The sequence below is a fragment of the Arachis ipaensis genome, chromosome B06 (assembly GCF_000816755.2).
Source record: "Arachis ipaensis cultivar K30076 chromosome B06, Araip1.1, whole genome shotgun sequence".
Taxonomy (NCBI): domain Eukaryota; kingdom Viridiplantae; phylum Streptophyta; class Magnoliopsida; order Fabales; family Fabaceae; genus Arachis; species Arachis ipaensis.
The window spans coordinates 124,593,649-124,611,711 of NC_029790.2; the positions used below are offsets into that span (position 1 = coordinate 124,593,649).

At 37.8% G+C, this 18,063-nt stretch overlaps 3 protein-coding genes across 4 annotated transcripts; 1 reads left to right on the top strand and 2 right to left on the bottom strand.

Moving 5' to 3' along the window:
- Positions 1,611-3,955, top strand: LOC107605320 (UDP-glycosyltransferase 90A1-like). The gene has a single exon (XM_016307165.2). It carries the CDS (start codon positions 1,814-1,816, stop codon positions 3,218-3,220), a length of 1,407 nt encoding a protein of 468 aa, XP_016162651.1. The 5' UTR covers positions 1,611-1,813; the 3' UTR covers positions 3,221-3,955.
- LOC107647610 (cyclic nucleotide-gated ion channel 18) lies at positions 4,795-8,378 on the bottom strand. Of its 2 annotated transcripts, XM_021104988.1 has the most exons (7): positions 7,446-8,378; positions 7,144-7,356; positions 7,037-7,053; positions 6,740-6,928; positions 6,386-6,497; positions 6,048-6,284; positions 4,795-5,938 (listed from the first exon to the last, which is right to left on the bottom strand). In XM_021104988.1, the coding sequence occupies exons 1-7, from the start codon at positions 7,914-7,916 to the stop codon at positions 5,213-5,215; spliced, it is 1,965 nt and encodes a 654-aa protein (XP_020960647.1). In that variant the 5' UTR covers positions 7,917-8,378; the 3' UTR covers positions 4,795-5,212. The 2 variants fall into 2 exon arrangements, with proteins under 2 accessions (XP_020960647.1, XP_016207163.1); XM_016351677.2 differs by having other exon boundaries at positions 6,740-7,053; positions 7,446-8,370.
- On the bottom strand, positions 10,488-11,689 carry LOC107605321. Its single transcript, XM_016307166.2, has one exon. The coding sequence runs from the start codon at positions 11,575-11,577 to the stop codon at positions 10,582-10,584; it is 996 nt and encodes a 331-aa protein (XP_016162652.1). The 5' UTR covers positions 11,578-11,689; the 3' UTR covers positions 10,488-10,581.

Consider the following 18,063-nt stretch of genomic DNA (forward strand, 5'->3'; position numbering starts at 1 on the left):
GGATGTGAGGAATTACATTACGAGAGAAGTGCGAGAAGCGTGGGTGTACTTAAAGACTCATTTGATAGGAATTGGAATGATTTTCTGCTGAATTTTGGTCTTGTGGACAACAAGTGACTTTCAGGTAATGTTTGTTTAAAATCTGCAGCAGAGGTGTAAATTTAATTTTTTTTCGGGTGTATTTATAGTCTGTGTTTAGGTGTATTCTGCAGATCTCTATGAAGACTGTCATATATGGATTCCAATCTATCTGGATCACCACTTCTGGGGAGGGATGAGAAGCACACAAAGGAGCGAGAGCATGCATTCTTTTGGGTGTAAAAGCAGTGTTCTTTTGGGTGTATTTCTGAATTTTCTTGTATTTCACATTTTACATATATATACATATATATACTTCAGAATCTTGTTTTTATGTTATAAAATACTGTTTGTTTTTTTTTTACAACGGTTTAAGGGTTTTAGGTATTAGGGTTTAGGGTTTTAGGGTTTACGGTTTAGGTTTTATGATTTACGGGTTAGGGGTTAAGGTTTAGGTTTTAAGTGTTTAGAGTTCAGGGTTTTAGGGATAAAGCATCAGGGGGATAGATTTTTGGGTGTATATTCAACTTTCTTTGGGTGTAAAAAATGGCAGGTTATGGGTGTATATTTGGTTTGATGTTTTCCTTCATATTATAATACCTGTAATTCATACATTTTGAATACAGCAGAGAGAGTTTAATTATTGAAAGAAATTTTACAATAAACTGGATTATAATTGGAAAATTTTTACAGCATGTGTTCAATTTGTTACAGGACTATATAACATTTACATTAATCAGTGTCAATATCCTTAGAATCTATCTGACAATTTGGTGATGCACCCTTAGTGGTGGGATGTGCATCAGGCCACCAAATCCCAAATCCCTAACAATTGTTTTCTTCTCCTCGCTCATGTTTCTGAATTTCTCACTTAACAAATGTGTTGCACACTTAAGGTCTTTGATTTGCTGTAAACAAAGCAAAATTATAGTCAGATATATTTCTATTATATAAAACTGATTTCATCTAAGACATATATTTGTTCTTATATTTTTTCCAGCTTGGTTTCTCGCTGCCATTTTTTCTAAAATAAAAAATACACCCATAGATTGAGAGTTCTAATCTTCGCGACGAGTCCTATCTCTGCAGTTTGGAATGTTGCTCGAAAACGGACGGTTTGTGTTTTTTTCGAAGGGCTTGGAGAAGTGGAAGAGTGCGCCATTAAGGAGCACTATTTTGCGAAGAGCAACCGTTGAGTGGGTCGCGTGTAGTTTACGTTCCATTCAAAGAGAGATGAGTGCGCGTGTGAATGAAGTGTGGGTTGGGAACTTGTAAAACTTGTAGGGCCTTTTTGCTTGTATGTGTAGCAGGCCCGATAATTAATAAATGTTAAATAATTAGCATTTCTAAGAAAAATACTGAAATCAGATAAACCGTTAAAGTTTGAGTAATATTAATTGGCACCTACTCAAATGAAGATGTTAAAAATATCTTCTTATAAAGAGTCTTGTGTTAAAAGTGTGCTTTATTTATTTGGCCACACTTTAGAAAAAGATAATACTTTTTATAATATATCAAAATCAAACCCTTCGATTCATTATCTAACAGTAGAAAAGATATATCTTCACATAAAGACAATTATAACATCTTCATAGTAGTATCCACCATATTAATTTCAGGGATAAATATGTTCAAATACCGCAACTTCAACTGCACATGCCATAAAGCAAGTTCCTAACTACCATCCCCACACTAAAAAACTAGTGTAAAGAAAACAAAACGCAGCAAACAAGAAATGGGTTCAATCCCCTCGGAAGAATTCAACAGTTCCTTCCACGCACTTCTATTCCCATTCATGTCCAAAGGCCACACAATCCCCCTCCTCCACTTTGCCCGCCTCCTCCTCCGCCGCAATTTCTCCGTCACCCTCTTCACCACCACCGCTAACCGCCCCTTCATCGCCGACTCTCTTTCCGGCACCGCCGCCTCTATCGTCACGCTCCCGTTCACAGTCTCCACCACCAACAACGACATCCCGCCCGGAATAGAGAGCACGGACAAGCTCCCATCCATGTCCCTCTTCTTCGAGTTCGCCATGGCCACCGCCTCCATCCAACCGCACTTCGAGCAAGCCCTCGAGACCCTGCCACGTGTCAGCTTCATGGTCACCGACGGGTTTCTCTGGTGGACCCTACAATCCGCCAACAAATTCCACATCCCGAGGCTCGTCTTCTTCGGCATGAGCTGTTATAGCGTCAGCGTCTTTAGGGAAGCAGGGATGCAAGGAATATTCCGTGGGCCCCAACCTGACGACGAGTTAGTCGAGTTGACTCGGTTTCCATGGATCAAAATCTGCAAGGAAGACTTGGAGCCAAGTTCCAGAAACGCCGAACCAGGGAGTATCCCTTACGAGTTCAACGTGAAATTGATTGGAGCCTCGGTCAACAGCTACGGCACTGTGGTCAACAGTTTCTACGAACTAGAGCCTCTGTTCGTTGACTATTTGAAAACCACGAATACTTCTCATAAGTATTGGTGCGTTGGTCCGTTGTGCCTCGCTGATGACGTGGGTAGTTTTTCGGGTACGAAGGAACCGAAATGGATGACGTGGCTGCATCAGAAAAAGAAGTGCTCGGTTTTGTACGTGGCTTTTGGGTCACAGGCGGAGGTTTCGAATGAAGAGTTGGAGGAGATAGCGATGGGGTTGGAAGAATCCATGGTGAGTTTCTTGTGGGTGATAAGAAAGAAGGATTGGGTTCTACCAAAGGGGTTCGAAGAGAGGGTTGAAGGGAGCGGGATGGTGGTGAGGGAGTGGGTGGATCAACGGGAGATACTGAATGATGAGAGAGTGGGTGGGTATGTGAGCCACTGCGGGTGGAACTCGGTGGTGGAGAGCGTGTGCGGCGGGGTTCCGATGGTGGCGTGGCCGATGATGGCGGAGCAGCACGTGAACGCGAGGATGGTGGAGGAGGAGTTGAAGGTGGGGATTAGAATGGAGACGTGTGATGGGAGGGTGAGGGGGTTTGTGAAAAGAGAAGGGGTGAGCAAGTGTGTGAAGGAGTTGATGGAAGGGGAGAGAGGGATTCAGTTACGTCAGAATGTTAAGGTGTTGGCTCGGATAGCTAGGATGGCTGTTCAGGAAGGTGGTTCCTCTTGGTCAGCTTTGGACCATCTCATTCATGAGTTGTGCTCAAAGAAGTAGAACAAAATATATGACTGGATAAAATCAACAACCTACTCTAGCAACTCTAAAATTTATTCAATTCAAGTAAAATATATTACATTTTAAATTATTCTCAAGTAAATCTTAATATTAAAATAATCATCTGTACACTTACTGAATTGAACATCCGACTATTGTTCACATTATTTAATATTTTTATTGTCTACCTATAATTGCTAGAAGAATTATTTTTTACATCTTTATGACCTTAATAAAAAATTTTAGTGACTTGAACAAACCAACCTCTAAACGTTCTAATTTATCCGAAATAGCTAAGGTATTGCTAACAAAGAGTGAAATTCAATCAAACAGTACGTAGTTCTACCTGGCCAAAAGAAGGAATTAGGAAGAGGTGGTATTAAGTTCGAGAGGTTATCTATATGGATGCATGGTTGATTTGTGATAGGCGCAGTAATTAGCTGCTGGAAGCATGCAAATTAAAAGGACAGCAGCAATGATGCTGCCATTGTTGGGTAGGAAGGAAATGCATAAGGTAGAAGCTGGTGATGAACAAAAGATGGTGATGCCAATTTATAATTGCTGGTGAATGTATGTATTCCACATTTCCACTAACATAATTCTGATTATTGATTTATTGCAACACTTAGTCCTCTCTTAAAAAATGTATTTTTATTATTTATAGCCTAAACAGTATGTGCAGGTGCAGTCTTATTTTAAAAACGTTTGAATTTTTTTATCATGCATTATATCTTACAAAATTAAATGGTTAAATAGAAACACTAAAATAGTATGTATTTAACATATATTTCTACGTTATTACGATTCTATTTTCTCCTATACGATGTCTATTTATTTATTTAGTACATGGTCACTAATGTGGATATGTGGTTGATTTGAGATAAGCAATTGGGCGGCGAAAGAACAGTGATATATAGCTACTATATATTGGGTAGGAAAGGAACTCCAGCGGTACAGATAATTCTAAGTTCCTAACTGAACGAATGCACTAGGAAGACGGTGATGAACAGAAAGAAGGTGATGTCAGTCTATGTCTCAAACTTGTTTAACACATTTAATGTTCAAATTCTAAATACTTTCTCTTCAACTAAGTTACGAGTCTATGTTACTACTACAAATTGAAAGGGCAATTTGCCATGACAACTTTTGTGGCTTCTCTTCATATGCTTCTTGGCCCCCTGGCACCCTTCATCACATTTACTTTACCTCATTCAATTAAGTCCTATGAAGATAAATTCTCCTTTAAACTACCTTACATCTAAATGATCCAATAACATGTAAGTTTATTTTTCATTTACACCATATTCAAGCGCTTACTTCCAGAGAACACCCTTAAGGATAATTTCTCAACTTCGAAAACGTCATGATTATGCAAATTAAACCAACTAGACCATGTAACGTTTAGTATAGTTTAACATAGTCCTTTTAAGGCTTATGCAAATCTCTACATTCTTATACTTCGGTTGATAATTTACAAAGTGAATTTTATATATTCTACAACATTACTGTCTACAATTAATATAATGAACTTTACTAAAAAATCTTACAAGCATCACTAAAAAGCTTCTGACAAATGTAGAAATAAACCAAATCATGTCCAAGTATGATGATATGGCAACAAAAGAATCAATACGATACATAGTCTAAGTGCATTCATGTTTCTGGCTGGTGTCTAGTGACCTAACGCCAATATGTTATGAAGAAGATGCAAGTAGATTCATCATTCAAGACAAAGAAGAACTAGGACTGTGAATTTTGATCACCGATACTAATCTATTTGTATATACCTTCTATATATCCAAGTCATAAAACTTCCTATATAGAATCAAGTTAAAACTGTCTTTTCTTTTTCTTTTTCCTTTTTTTTTCAGCACATGCTATTGCTAGCTGTGTTTGGATACTTGGCATCTTTGAGACCAAACAAAAACCTTTTTGGTTGTGGAGATTGAAATAGATATCTTTCTTCTAACTCAGATAAAATCCAAATCTAACCTAAACTTCCTCACGATCTACAGAGAAGTCAGGTTCATCAGGCTTGAACAACTGTGGCACAGGATCACTGCCACGAAGCTTAGCTTTCCTTGTATTAGTCGCAAACCTTGAAGCCAAAATGGTTGTACTAATGTTCTGAACCTTTCTCACATTCCCTGGAGATGATGATGATCCTCCACTTTGATCCATTTCTCTGTCCTTCTCAGGGAGAGACATGTAAAAGTGTCCCTCCTTCAAAGACAACTCCCTCGCCGCTTTCCTCTTCTGATACTTTCGCCATGCCGCCTGTATGAAACAAGAAGCCCATGTCCTCCATTGCTGGGAGTAGTACCTAAACGCGTGCTGGAGTTTCTTGCTATGAAGCCGCTTGAATTGACTGGCCACGAACTTTAGATCCTCTGCTTCCAATGCAAAAGCCTCGACTTCTGATAAAGCTTTTACAGTTCGAGTAGAGGAAGGCAGGTTGAGGGTGGAATTTGGCATTAAGGCCCATGTCAACAGCTCCTCGCCGCAAAAGTCGCCGGGCCTAAGTGTGATGGAATTGTAGAAACCAGACCTTCCTCCATTGGTTGTGGAGCTCTCCAATTGTCCTCTTATTATGAACAACATTTCGTCCACGGGATCTCCCTCTCGGAATATATATGTGCCTTCTGTGCTTAATGATGACACCAGCCGTTCACAGATTGCATCAAGGAGCTGGTCATCCATTTGTGAGAAGAAAGGGACCTATGGATACAAATTAAAGAAAAATGGAATCAATATGATGCAATTAAAACAATCTTACTCTGTATACTATGTATGACACACATTGGTTGAGAAAAGAGAAAATACATACACGTCGAACAAGAGAAAGGCACAAGTGGTGTTGAATTTCACGACGGAGATCCAAAGGTAGATCAAGTAGTATGGACTCTTCATTCACTCCTCTGGTGGCAAGCCATTTATACTGAACAAAGCGACGAACGCGTTCCTGCAAGTCTGGAGGCAATTGGCGATGTCTCATCCATTGCTCAGTGTCATTCTTCCTAATCCTCCATTCTTCAAGTCTAACTGACATTGATTGCAAGTATGTCTAAACAATGGAGCACAAAAGAACTTGCATCTTATTTTCAGGTAGCAAAAAATATATATGGACTAATAAAGAATGCATGAAAAACTGGATGGTTTTCTTACCTGCATGTTTCCAATCAAAAGACAAAAGAGAATTAATCCAGCAAGACATAAGAAGATGCAGAAAAATGTCTCTGGGAGGTATGTGGTTGTGTCCAAATTCTGTCCATACGAGCTAAGGAAAAAAAAAAATAGGACAGACTGAAAGTTAAAAGTGATAATCATTAGCAAAAATTGTTAAACTTCAAAAGATTTTTGCTATAAAGACAAATACTAGAATTTAGACATTTTCATCCACATAAATACACTTTTATGGATCCTTAGGTAGGTGGGAGTAACAAAAATTAGTTATGTTTTAGCATTTTGGTTGATATAAACTTGAGTTTGCAATAGTAGCAAAATATAGCAGCAGCATACCTTAAATTTCTTAATCCCCACCAAAGACAATAGAAGTATCTTTCCACAAAGTTAGTAGTAACAACATCATTGAGAAAAGCATCTGCAAACATGCCAAACTTATACTTGACGTTGAGCTTGGCCTTGGGATCGCATCTGTTAATAACTTGAGTGACATTTAGCCAGTGTTGCCTTGCAGGTGAACTCACACTGTTACAATCAAGAAAAGTAGGCAAGCAAGTTATGGTTTTTGATCTGTTCTCTCTTTCGCACTCTGCTTTCCAGCAGTTGAATTGTCTCCCAATTGAGGACAGATACCACGTTGCTCCTGTAATCTGTTTCACATTTCATGTTTCAACAACAAAATTATTAAATTATCAAAAAGAAAGAGGTGCATGCTTTAATCATTTCACTGGTGATCTTACATGACTAGCTAGCATGTAGAGAAGAAGATTGTATGCGGCTGCAATCCAGGGGGTTTTGGCAATAACGCCAGTGGTTTTCGTGATACGCTGGTTCAAAGGAAAGATAAGAAAGAGCCTGGGAATATACTGAATTAGAACAAAGAGTGCAAGAGTGTTGTTGGCATGATCCGTGGTTGAAGAACTACTTGCTGGAATCACCAACCAAATCACAATCTGCATTGTGTGACCAAAAGAAAATAAATGAAGCTCTGAAAAGTGGTTAGCATGGGTTATATTATAAAGAAAAAAGAAAATTGACATGCCTGGGGCAAAGGAATAGTGGCGGCAAGGTCGATAACAAAATCGGACTTCAAGTAGCGCATGGCGATTTCGTGAGGGTCCATGACAAGGTCACCACGGCCGAAGACTCTAGAATTGGGGGCGACGAAGGCGGTGCGGAACTTCAAGACCATGTGGAGGATGTAGAAGAGATCGGCAAAGGTTCGCATAATGGTGACGATGATGCTGAGTCTGGGGTCCGCCTTGAGGCAAGCGGTGCCACCCACCGTGGGGAGGAAGAAGTAAAGAGGGTCCACGAAGAGCGCGAGGAGACTTGCCACGAGGAACACCCTGTTCCAATACGCAACTATGTCGCTGTCCGGGTCTAGGATCTGGTAGCGCCATAGGATCTGGAATGCGTTCTCCTCGTCAGAGTTGGCGGTGTTTCTAGTTCTTGATCGGAGTCGCCCGAACTGGCGGAACTTTGACGCCGGCGTCGAAATTATTCTATACATCTTCCATGGCGGATTCCGGGGTTAACGGATTCCGCTGGCCAACCTTAAGCGCCGGGAGTATAGTTACTGATGAAGCAATGGAGCGATATTGAGAGAGAAATGGGATTAATTTGATATGGTAGAGAACAAGCTAAGAGGAGGAGGAGGAGGAAGAAGAAGAAGGGAATGAGGATTATTGGGGGAAGAGAGAATGGGAAAAATGGTGGTGATGATGTGGTAGGGGCTATTTTTTAACGTTGAGAAATAAAATGCGGGGAACTAGAGGAATTGCGCGAACGTAGGGGAATACATGAACATGTTGCATGCATATTGCTTCATAGAATGGAAGAGACTAGACAAGACAACACAACGTCCATTATCTTTCAACTTTTTTGCTGCTGCTTACTAAAAATTGGCATTTTTGTTTTTTTAATTATTTGGTTCTCAAAAATTATCGTTGTTCTTTCCATGCACTATCATTGGGTAAGTATTTGTGACATCTTTCTATAATATTATTTATTTATTTATTTTTATGTTACAGTGGAAATGAAATTAAATTTATATACTTGCAACATATTTTTTAGTGTTTTAGAAGGTTATTCCATAATTTTATTAACTGCAAAATGACTAAAAGAAAAATCTTTTAAATTGTCTTATTAACAAGTGTTCTAATGTCACTTTTTAATTAAAATTAGGGTAAAGTACTAATTGGTCCTATATGTTTGGGCGTAATCATGTTTTAGTCCTTAAGGTTTAAAATGTTCTATTTGAATCCAAAAAAAGTTTCATTTAACTTTAATATAGTCGTCTCAGCGTGAAGTCAAAGTTAAATAATTAACGAAATGTCTTATATGACAGCAGTACAATAATAAGATCGATAATCTGAAAAATACAAACTACACAAGAACAAAATCAAAATTAACGTAAATGCATTAATACATTTATTTATCATTCTTCTTATAATTTAAATAAAATATTTTCTATAGAACTAAGAAAAATGATAAATTTTACATAAAAATTTAAATAAATACAGCATGAAAGATCATCAATGACACGGAATCTACCCAGCGTTACTTCTAAGATTCTTGTTAGGATTTAAGAAACCACAGACCAATATGATACATGGTCACGAAGATAGTTTCATCAAAGGATGTCCACTTTATTCTGGCTTTTATTACCATTTATCAAGAAGCATGATTGAGAAGCTAAATGATAATGAATAACCAATGTAATTCACCTTAAAAAGGAATATTAATGTCATGCAACTTAGCATGTTGACATTGCAATCCAAAATGCTTGAGATCTAAAAAAGGAAGATCCGGGGCTTCGATCAATGTTATTAGTTCTCACTTCCCACTTTGATGCATAAAGAACAACAGGGGAGAAGAGGTTTTCTCTAGGAGATTTCAAAGAGAAAATTTCATTGCATTATTTAGTTAAAAATTGTACAGACGTTAAATCTTGAAGAAAATTGAAAATGTCCAAACATAAAAGTAAAGCTGTTCCTCAAAAATCCTTTTGCATGAATTCAGAACCAACTTAAGCATTTCCCACATATAACACTAGTATCTATACCTAAATTGTAAGAAAAATTGCCACAATGATATTTTCCTTAACCATCTAAGATCTTCACATTTTAAAATTCTTTTCAAGATGCTACGGACAGGCCAGGAGCTTGGAACTAACATTGAAATGCCTACTTATTGCCGCAGATGAAGGCTAAGGAAACAGCTCAGATTATTCAAACGCAAAGAAGGAGAAACAAACGAAACAACAAAGATAATCATACTCATCAATAATAATACATTTCTAATTTTTTAAACTTATTGACTATTGAATTTTTTAAACAACACTGACTATTGAATTTACATACATCGCTACTTTAAATCAATAGAAAGGGGAGGAGAGAAAAAAATGCAGCAACAACAACAGTAATAAAAAAAATGACAATAAAGGTGAAACACGCGAAGAAAAAGAAGAAAAAACGCAAAGAAGAAAGAGAAGAAGAAGAAGGAAGAGGAGGAGGAGGAACGCAGGATATAAAGAGGAACAAACGTGATTTTACGCGCGCGTTATGTAAGTGACTTGTATGACTTGTATGCTAAAAAGACTGGTATGTTGTAGCAATACTAACATAATATTGGATATTTAATAATTTACCAACCTAATACTGATCCATGCGAAGCTCGTGTTCGGCTTGGTTCAAGCCCTATATTGATCATATACTCTAACTAACCTATCTTATTTGTCCTTGTAATTGATTTTTTCCTAAATTAAATGTTTTAACCTGCACACTCTTTGTTTCTTATTTTTCTTTTGTCATTTTTTCCCTGCTTGTACGCCCACAAGCTAACCATAAGTATTTAGAGAATGATAAAATCAGAGGAAATTAAAGCAAGGGATTAGCAAATTGCATACTATAAATCAAAGCATTGTAATACCAGAAAAAAAATTATAGCATTGTAAAGTTTAAACAGTTTTACAGATTACAAAATTGATTCAAACATGAGTACATGACATATAATGCATGAGAAATGTTAGAGGATTATCACAAATTCTTTTAGTTTAGTAATCTAATAACATACTTTAGCCTATATTTTTAAATGATAGTTAATTGATGACCAAAAACATTAGATTTTGATAACCTTCTAGCATTTTTGACAATGTATAGAGTGGGTGATGTTAATTAAACAGACAATACTCCATCACCTCGTACCAGAGACACCTCTTTCTTGGATCTTATTTTCTTACAATCAACATAGTAAACTACAAAGCATACCCACTTGAAGACATTTGTGAAGCCAAACAACACAACATGAACTACCAAAACCCAAATTTTACTTCCTCCACCATTCAAAGCTAAGAATACATACATTACTCGCAAGATTACTCTCCAAAGAACAAAGCCAGCCATCAAGAAGATTCCAGTTCGGCGATTATCTCCGCTAAGATATGATGAGATCACAATTGCCACGTCGCCTTCTTTCTCTTCCAAGATCGAAATCACAACGCCCATGTCCCAAACAGCGAGCCACTCCAGATATTTCCCCAGCATTGCAACAAACATAATCAAGAATATGATCATGAACAAAGGAGAAGTAGCGCCCATAACATAAACATATAACAGCAATGAAAATAGCCCCAGCAAGGACACCGAGGCGAAAAGCATAGCGTAGATTGAAGTGATCAGAGGTCCTTTAAGCCTTGCGTCCATGACATGTTTGGTGAACATTTCTTTAAGAGATGAATCCGCCTTGTGCCCTGCATAAAGTAGCGACGATGAATTCACCGTGGCGATTGTGCTGATTAGGTCGCACAAATGGAGGATTCCTATGTGGGACAGAACCAGAATCACTAGTTTCTGAGAAATTTTGCCAATTAAATAATCAAGATTGGTTACATGTGTCCACTCAACCCAACTCAGGTGAGAGCAGAGTATGCAATCACTTTCCATTTTAGCTTGAGCTTCAGCTTCTTCCCGCAACACTTTGGCAGCTTCGATTATTGTTTGCGTAAACATGCTTTCGTAGATGGATAGAGAGTAAAGCAGAGGAAGCAAAGTGAGGCAGGTGAAGATGATGAAATTGAGATTTTTGAAAGGGATTTTCGCAGCTTCTTTGAGGATCCCAAAGAATCCAAGTTTCTCTTTCAATAATATTTGGTTACTTATAATACTCTCCATCTCCTTCCAATAGCTATGAGGCTTTTCTTCTCTCAAGTTAAATGGAGTTTAGGTTAAAGGGTCTCTGGTTTTTGAAGCCTTATTTGGGTTTTATGAAATTGTGTAAGTACGAAGAAGTTGACTTGCGCGGATTATAAAGTTAGTCAACACTCAACACGAAATTTCGCTATAAAAATATAAGAAAAACATTCGAATTTTTTATTTTTTATTATTATTTATTAATTTAATTTTTTATTATTTTATATTTTTAAATACTAAATTTTTTTTTTTAATAATTTTCTGACATTTCTCATTTTTTTTTTATATTATGTGACGCTGGAACGTTGGGGGAGTTTTGATGGTTCAGATTATTTCTCTTACTGTGCCTTTAGTCAACATTCATGTGATAATGTTAATAAAATAAAAGAAAGGTTGGAATATTAGGTGGAGTCTCAATAATGGGTGGTTAAGGGTGACTAAGAAGTTGACCAGCCATTGAAGGAATGACGTGTGGCAAATGGGTTAAGTGAGGATAGATGGCTGTTATGCATTAATGTGTAATTAGGCGAATATGAAATGTCGTAAATGTGTAAAGTTTACTGTGGATAAATGCAAGGCCAAAAAAGAATACTGAAAAACAAAATGATCGCCGGCTGGCAACATCACCGTCGTGGGAAGCAGCACTGTGGCAGGAAGCAGCACCGTCGCAGGAGGTATCACAGGGCAACTATAGAGGCACTGAGATCGATGGCTATAGAGAGCACGACGTAGCCGCCACATCCATGGATATGATCCTAGAAAACGCGATGAGAAGGATTGGACGGTGCAGCAACGGTAAGCAAGGAAGGGAGTGGCCCAGAAGCGACGACATTATCTTCAGCGGGATCTAGATCGAAGGAACTGAGGGCGGCGATGGCATCTGAATCTTCTTCTTGACCTTCGAAGAAACCAAGAGGCAAACCAACCCAACAACTTCCAAGAACGGTGGAAGGAAATCGGCGAAGGCCATCGCATGAGGCCAGCGTGACAAAGGAAAGGAGTACCCCAAACCAAGCTGTTAGAGTAGTGAATTAATTTAGAGTAGTGAATTAATTTTCTATTCTATTATGATTAGTTAGAGGGTAGATTAGTCTTTCTACCCTAATCAGGGATGACTTGTGTATATGCTATATATAATAACTTTGGATTTGGATTCTCTAAAGTTTGAATTTCACTTTAGAGAGTAAAGTGTGATTTTCTACCCTTGAATAGTTTCTCTTTCATATTTATTATTGGTCCCACCTATAAAATCAATGGTGAAAGATCACACTTTTCTCTCTAAAGTGAAATTCAAACTTTAGAGGATCCAAATCCAATAACTTTACTCTTTGGAGAAACATAGTTTTCTAATATTCACTCTATCATATTCAATCTATCAAGTTTACCTTCTTCTCTCATTCTCTAATATTCATTTGCAAGTTCTTCAATCTTGTTACTCAAGATTCTAATATGGTATCAAGAGTTTAGGTTCTTGAATTTTTTTTTTCGTTTCACCATGGAAATCGAGCTCAACGACTCCACCACCAAAAAACCCCTCACTGTCATAGCTGACAAATTGAATGAAGACAAAGTCTCGATTTGGAAGATCACTTAAACCCAGCGAAGATTCCTCCTCAATTTGTTACAGATGAGGCAAAGAAAACCGCTACCGAATCGGCGGACTTCAAGAAATGGCATCTCCGAAACCTAAACCTCACTACTTGGATCGTGGCATCCATGACCACTAACTTCAAAAGCAAGGTCATACATCTCACCAGATTTCATCTAGTTTGGGAAAAGATTGATGATTACTTCACCGCCGCATCCTCAGCTCGCGTTCAGAGCCTCAAATCGCAGCTCAAGTCCGTGAAGAAGACGGGCACCGTACCTGATTATCTTGCTCAAATTCGAAAACTAGTAGATTCTCTATTTGCAATTGGCTATCAAGTTCATGAGGATGACCATATTTAAGCTATTCTTGATGGTCTCCCAGATGAGTATACTGTCTACAACACTTCGGTAATGTCAAGATTGGGCTCCTTCAAGGTTGTAGAGGCTGAATCTTTCCTTTTGGCATTTGAAAATATGCTTGACAGACACAAGAATCCTGGAATAACTATGTCGATGGCCAACTTCACTCAACCCTTCAACTTCAATAGAGGAGGAGGAGCGAGAAGAGGTAGAAGTGGAAGAGGCTTTCGAGGAGGTGGGAGGTTTGGATTCACGAATCAAAGACCCTAATGTCAACTATGCAGTCGTTCTGGCCATGTGGTTTGGAATTGTTATCATCGATTTGATACGTCTTTTCAACCAAATGTGGCTAATTCCTCTAATCAACTTCAGATACCACATGGAAATTCCCAGCCACCACCTCCGTCTTCCACCTTTCATCAACCAAGAGCTTATATTTCTACACCATCATTCGTTAGTGAAGCTTCTTGGTTCCCAGATTCAGGAGCAAGTCACCACATTACCCCAGACTCCAATAATTTACTCACTGCCTCTTCCACGAATCTTAATTCAGACCAGCTTTATGTAGGTAAAGGGGCAGGTATACCGATCTCTTCTTCAGGTTCCTCTATTCTTTTTGACCCTTCCACTAACATTGCTTATTGTCTGAATGATCTTCTTCATGTTCCTCAAATTACGCAGAATCTATTAAGTGTTTCAAAATTTGCCTTTGATAACCATGTTTATTTTGAATTCTGGCCTGATGTTTGCTTAATTCGTGACCAGGATACCAAGAACCTACTCCTACAAGGCAATGCTAGAAATGTGATTTATACCTTAGATAACCTTAGGATCCCAAGATCTTTGACTACTAGTTCTGAAATTGTTTGTAATAATGCTACTCTTCAGCAGCCTCAAACTAAATCCACTGTAATCAATATTGTGCCTATTTCTGATTTTAGTAATTCACATGTATTAGACTCATGTTTGGATCCGGCCTTTAATTCTCCGGCAAATAAAAATAAAGATGTGCAATTATGGCACAAGAGGTTAGGTCATAGTGCTATTCAAACTGTTCTTACTGTTCTTAATCAAACTTTTAATTTTTCTGGTTCTGCTACTAAATTTTAACATGTATGTGAAATATGTTCTATGGCAAAGATGCATTGCTTACATTTTCCTGCTTCTGAAACTTCCTATACACAGCCCTTACAACTTGTTTTTGTAGACATTTGGGGACCAGCCCCATGAACTCTAGAAATAGATTTCGATACTATATATGTTTTGTTGATGCATATACAAAATATACTTGTCTTTATTTTCTAACTAACAAATCACAAGCATTCGTTGCATTCAAACTTATAAAGCTTTTATGGAGAAGCAAAGTGGTCACAAAATCAAAGCACTACAATCGGATAAAGGTATGGAATTTCTTTCAAAAGATTTTAATTTATTCTTGGCATCAGAAGGCATTTTGCACAGACAATCTTGTAGTTACACGCATTATCAACAAGGCAGTGTGGAAAGAAAACATAGGCACATCACAGAGATGGGCCTCTCTTTACTTGCCACAGCTTCCTTACCCATGACTTTCTGAAAAGATGCCTTTATTAGTGCAGCTTATATCATCAATAGACTCCCTATGAAGGTATTGCAAGATAAAAGTCCTTTTGAGATACTGTTAAATCAAAAACCAGACTATAATTTCTTTAAAATTTTTGGTTGTGCATGTTACCCTTTTTTAAGACCATATAATAAGGTAAAGTTTGCATATAAATCAGAACAATGTTTGTTTTTAGGGTATGATGCTAATCACAAAGGCTATAGGTGTATGGCAAAAAATGGAAAAATATACTTAGCAAGACATGTTAATTTTAATGAATCTGTGTTTTTCTATAGTATTATGTTTTCTAAGTCTGATTCCTCTTCTAATAAGTCTGAATTTGTAGCATTGGCTGAGAATCCTATTTTTTATATTACTCCACCAACTAATACAGCCTCCCTTCCTCTTTCCCCTTCAACTAGTACATCGTCCCATCAATCTCTTGGTCAACCCCCTCATTTAGAACAACCTAACACTTGTCCATCCACTCGTACATCTACATCAAACACTTTATCCAGTAACACAACTCCATATTCAGCTTCTAGTACATCAGATTCTTCTATACCAATTGGGGACATTGACATTGTCTTACCCCCTATCTCTCTGACTCCATCCCCACCCAATAACACTCATGCCATGGTAACTCGATCAAAATCTGAAATTACTAAACTTAGAGCTTTAGCTACCACAACTACTTCCAAACCTACAACCACTGATTTGATACACAACATCCCTAAGACTGTAGCTCAAGCTCTAGCCTCTCCACACTGGAAACAAGCCATGGATATTGAATTTCAAGCACTTATGAAGTGTCAAATATGGACTCTCAAAGAACCACCCCAAATGCTACCATCATAGGAAGCAAATGGGTTTTTGCCATTAAAAAGGATCAATTTGGAAACATTCTAAGATACAAAGCTAGGCTAGTTGGTAAAGACTTTCATCAAACAGAGGGAATAGATTATGAGCAGGTTTATAGCCCGGTTGTGAGGCCTAGTACAGTTCGGGTTATTTTTAGTATTGCTATCTCTTTAGGTTGGCCATTACGACAATTTGACTTTAATAATGCGTTTCTCAATGGTAAACTAGACGAAACTGTCTATATGGCCCAACCACTAGGTTACTCTCATTCAAATTCATCCTTATTTTGCTGTCTAAACAAGGCTCTCTATGGTTTGAAGTAAGCTCCACGAGCTTGGTTCAATACCTTGGCCAAAACCTTAGCCAAATTTGAATTTAAGAATGCTAAATCTGATATTTCTTTGTTTATTAAATATACTTCCTCTTCTGTTATTACTTAATTGTGTATGTTGATGATATTATCGTAACTGGTAATAATATGAATGAAATTAATACTCTCATATCTGATCTCAATAAAATTTTTTCTTTGAAAGATTTGGGACAATTCAGCTTTTTCTTGGGCCTGGAAGTAAATTATTTGCCAGAAGAAAATTTGTTAATTACTCAATCTAAGTATGCATCAGAATTATTAAAAAGATCAGCTATGGAAGACTCAAGTCCCATGCCTACTCCTATGATATCTAGTCTTAAGATGTCTGCTAATGACTCAGAATTCTTTGATAATCCAAAACTTTATAGGTCAATCGTAGGTGGCTTACAATATTTAACTCTTACTAGGCCAGATTTATCATATTCGGTTAATAAAGTATCTCAATATATGCACCAACCTACACTACACCATTGGAAGTGTGTGAAACGAATTTTGAGATATTTGAAAGGAACTTTGAATCATGGCTTATTCTTCACAAAAGCTACTGATTTTTGCTTACTTTCCTTTGCAGATTCTGATTGGGGTGGTGACTTAGATGACAGAAAATCTAGTACAGGCTTTTGTGTGTCTTGGCAACAATCTAGTCTCCTGAAAAAGTAATAAACAAACCAAACTCAACAGAAGCAGTACTGAAGCAGAATACAGATCTATAGCTGCTGCACAAACTGAAATTATGTCTCTTCAACAGTTGCTCGGGGAGCTGCACATTCCTCAAAAAATCTCACCTACCATCTACTGCGATAACCAGTCCACTTGCCTTCTAGCTGCTAATCATGTCCTTCATAGCAGGTGCAAGCACTTGGAGCTAGACTTACACTTTATCAGGGATCTAGTCAACCGCAGAGAACTTTTTGTCGTGCATATACCTTCAACAGATCAGATAGCAGATACTCTAACTAAACCTCTCTCCTTGCCAGCATTTCAGAAATTTAGAACCAAACTAAGAGTACATGACAGATCAAGTACCTCAGTTTGAGGGGGGTGTTAGAGTAGTGAATTAATTTAGAGTAGTGAATTAATTTTCTATTCTATTATGATTAGTTAGAGGGTAGATTAGTCTTTCTACCCTAATCAGGGATGACTTGTGTATATGCTATATATAATAACTTTACTCTTTGGAGAAACAAAGTTTCCTAATATTCATTCTATCATATTCAATCTATCAAGTTTACATTCTTCTCTCATTCTCTAATATTCATCTGCAAGTTCTTCAATATTGTTACTCAAGATTCTAATACGTTAGGTGACGGCAGAAAGCTTTAAGCAAAGAAGTCCAGGCCAGCGGAGCACATCGATCCTGAAAACAACAGAGGTGGAGGTGGAGGCACTGTCTTCAGTTCATTGCAGCATTGGGCATGAAGAAGAACACTGAGGACGTCTAGAGTAAGATCCGGGTCATGATGACAACCTGTTGGACTGAGACATTAATGGGTCGGGTCGGGTCATTTGTTTGCCTAGACATTGTCAAAAGCAAAGAGAGAAAGATTCAAAAAATTTCACCGTTGCTTGTTACCTCATTTACTGTGAGTCAAATTACTCTCATTCAAATCAAACGAACTCACATGTCTAATTCAAATTGGTTGGTCTATCTTAACCACTTTAACCAGCAAACCCTTACATTCACCATAGACGACACCATTGTTAT

What these genes read in the sequence shown, in the direction of transcription:
- LOC107605320 (XM_016307165.2), top strand. Translation starts at nt 1,814, where the DNA reads ATGGGTTCAATCCCCTCGGAAGAATTCAACAGTTCCTTCCACGCACTT.
- LOC107647610 (XM_016351677.2), bottom strand. Translation starts at nt 7,916, where the DNA reads ATGTATAGAATAATTTCGACGCCGGCGTCAAAGTTCCGCCAGTTCGGG. An exon ending in TGGGGATTAAGAAATTTAAG is followed by an intron (nt 6,498 to 6,739) that starts GTATGCTGCTGC and finishes TTTTTTCCTTAG; the next exon opens with CTCGTATGGACAGAATTTGG. An exon ending in GCCTTTCTCTTGTTCGACGT is followed by an intron (nt 5,939 to 6,047) that starts GTATGTATTTTC and finishes TTGTATCCATAG; the next exon opens with GTCCCTTTCTTCTCACAAAT.
- LOC107605321 (XM_016307166.2), bottom strand. Translation starts at nt 11,577, where the DNA reads ATGGAGAGTATTATAAGTAACCAAATATTATTGAAAGAGAAACTTGGA.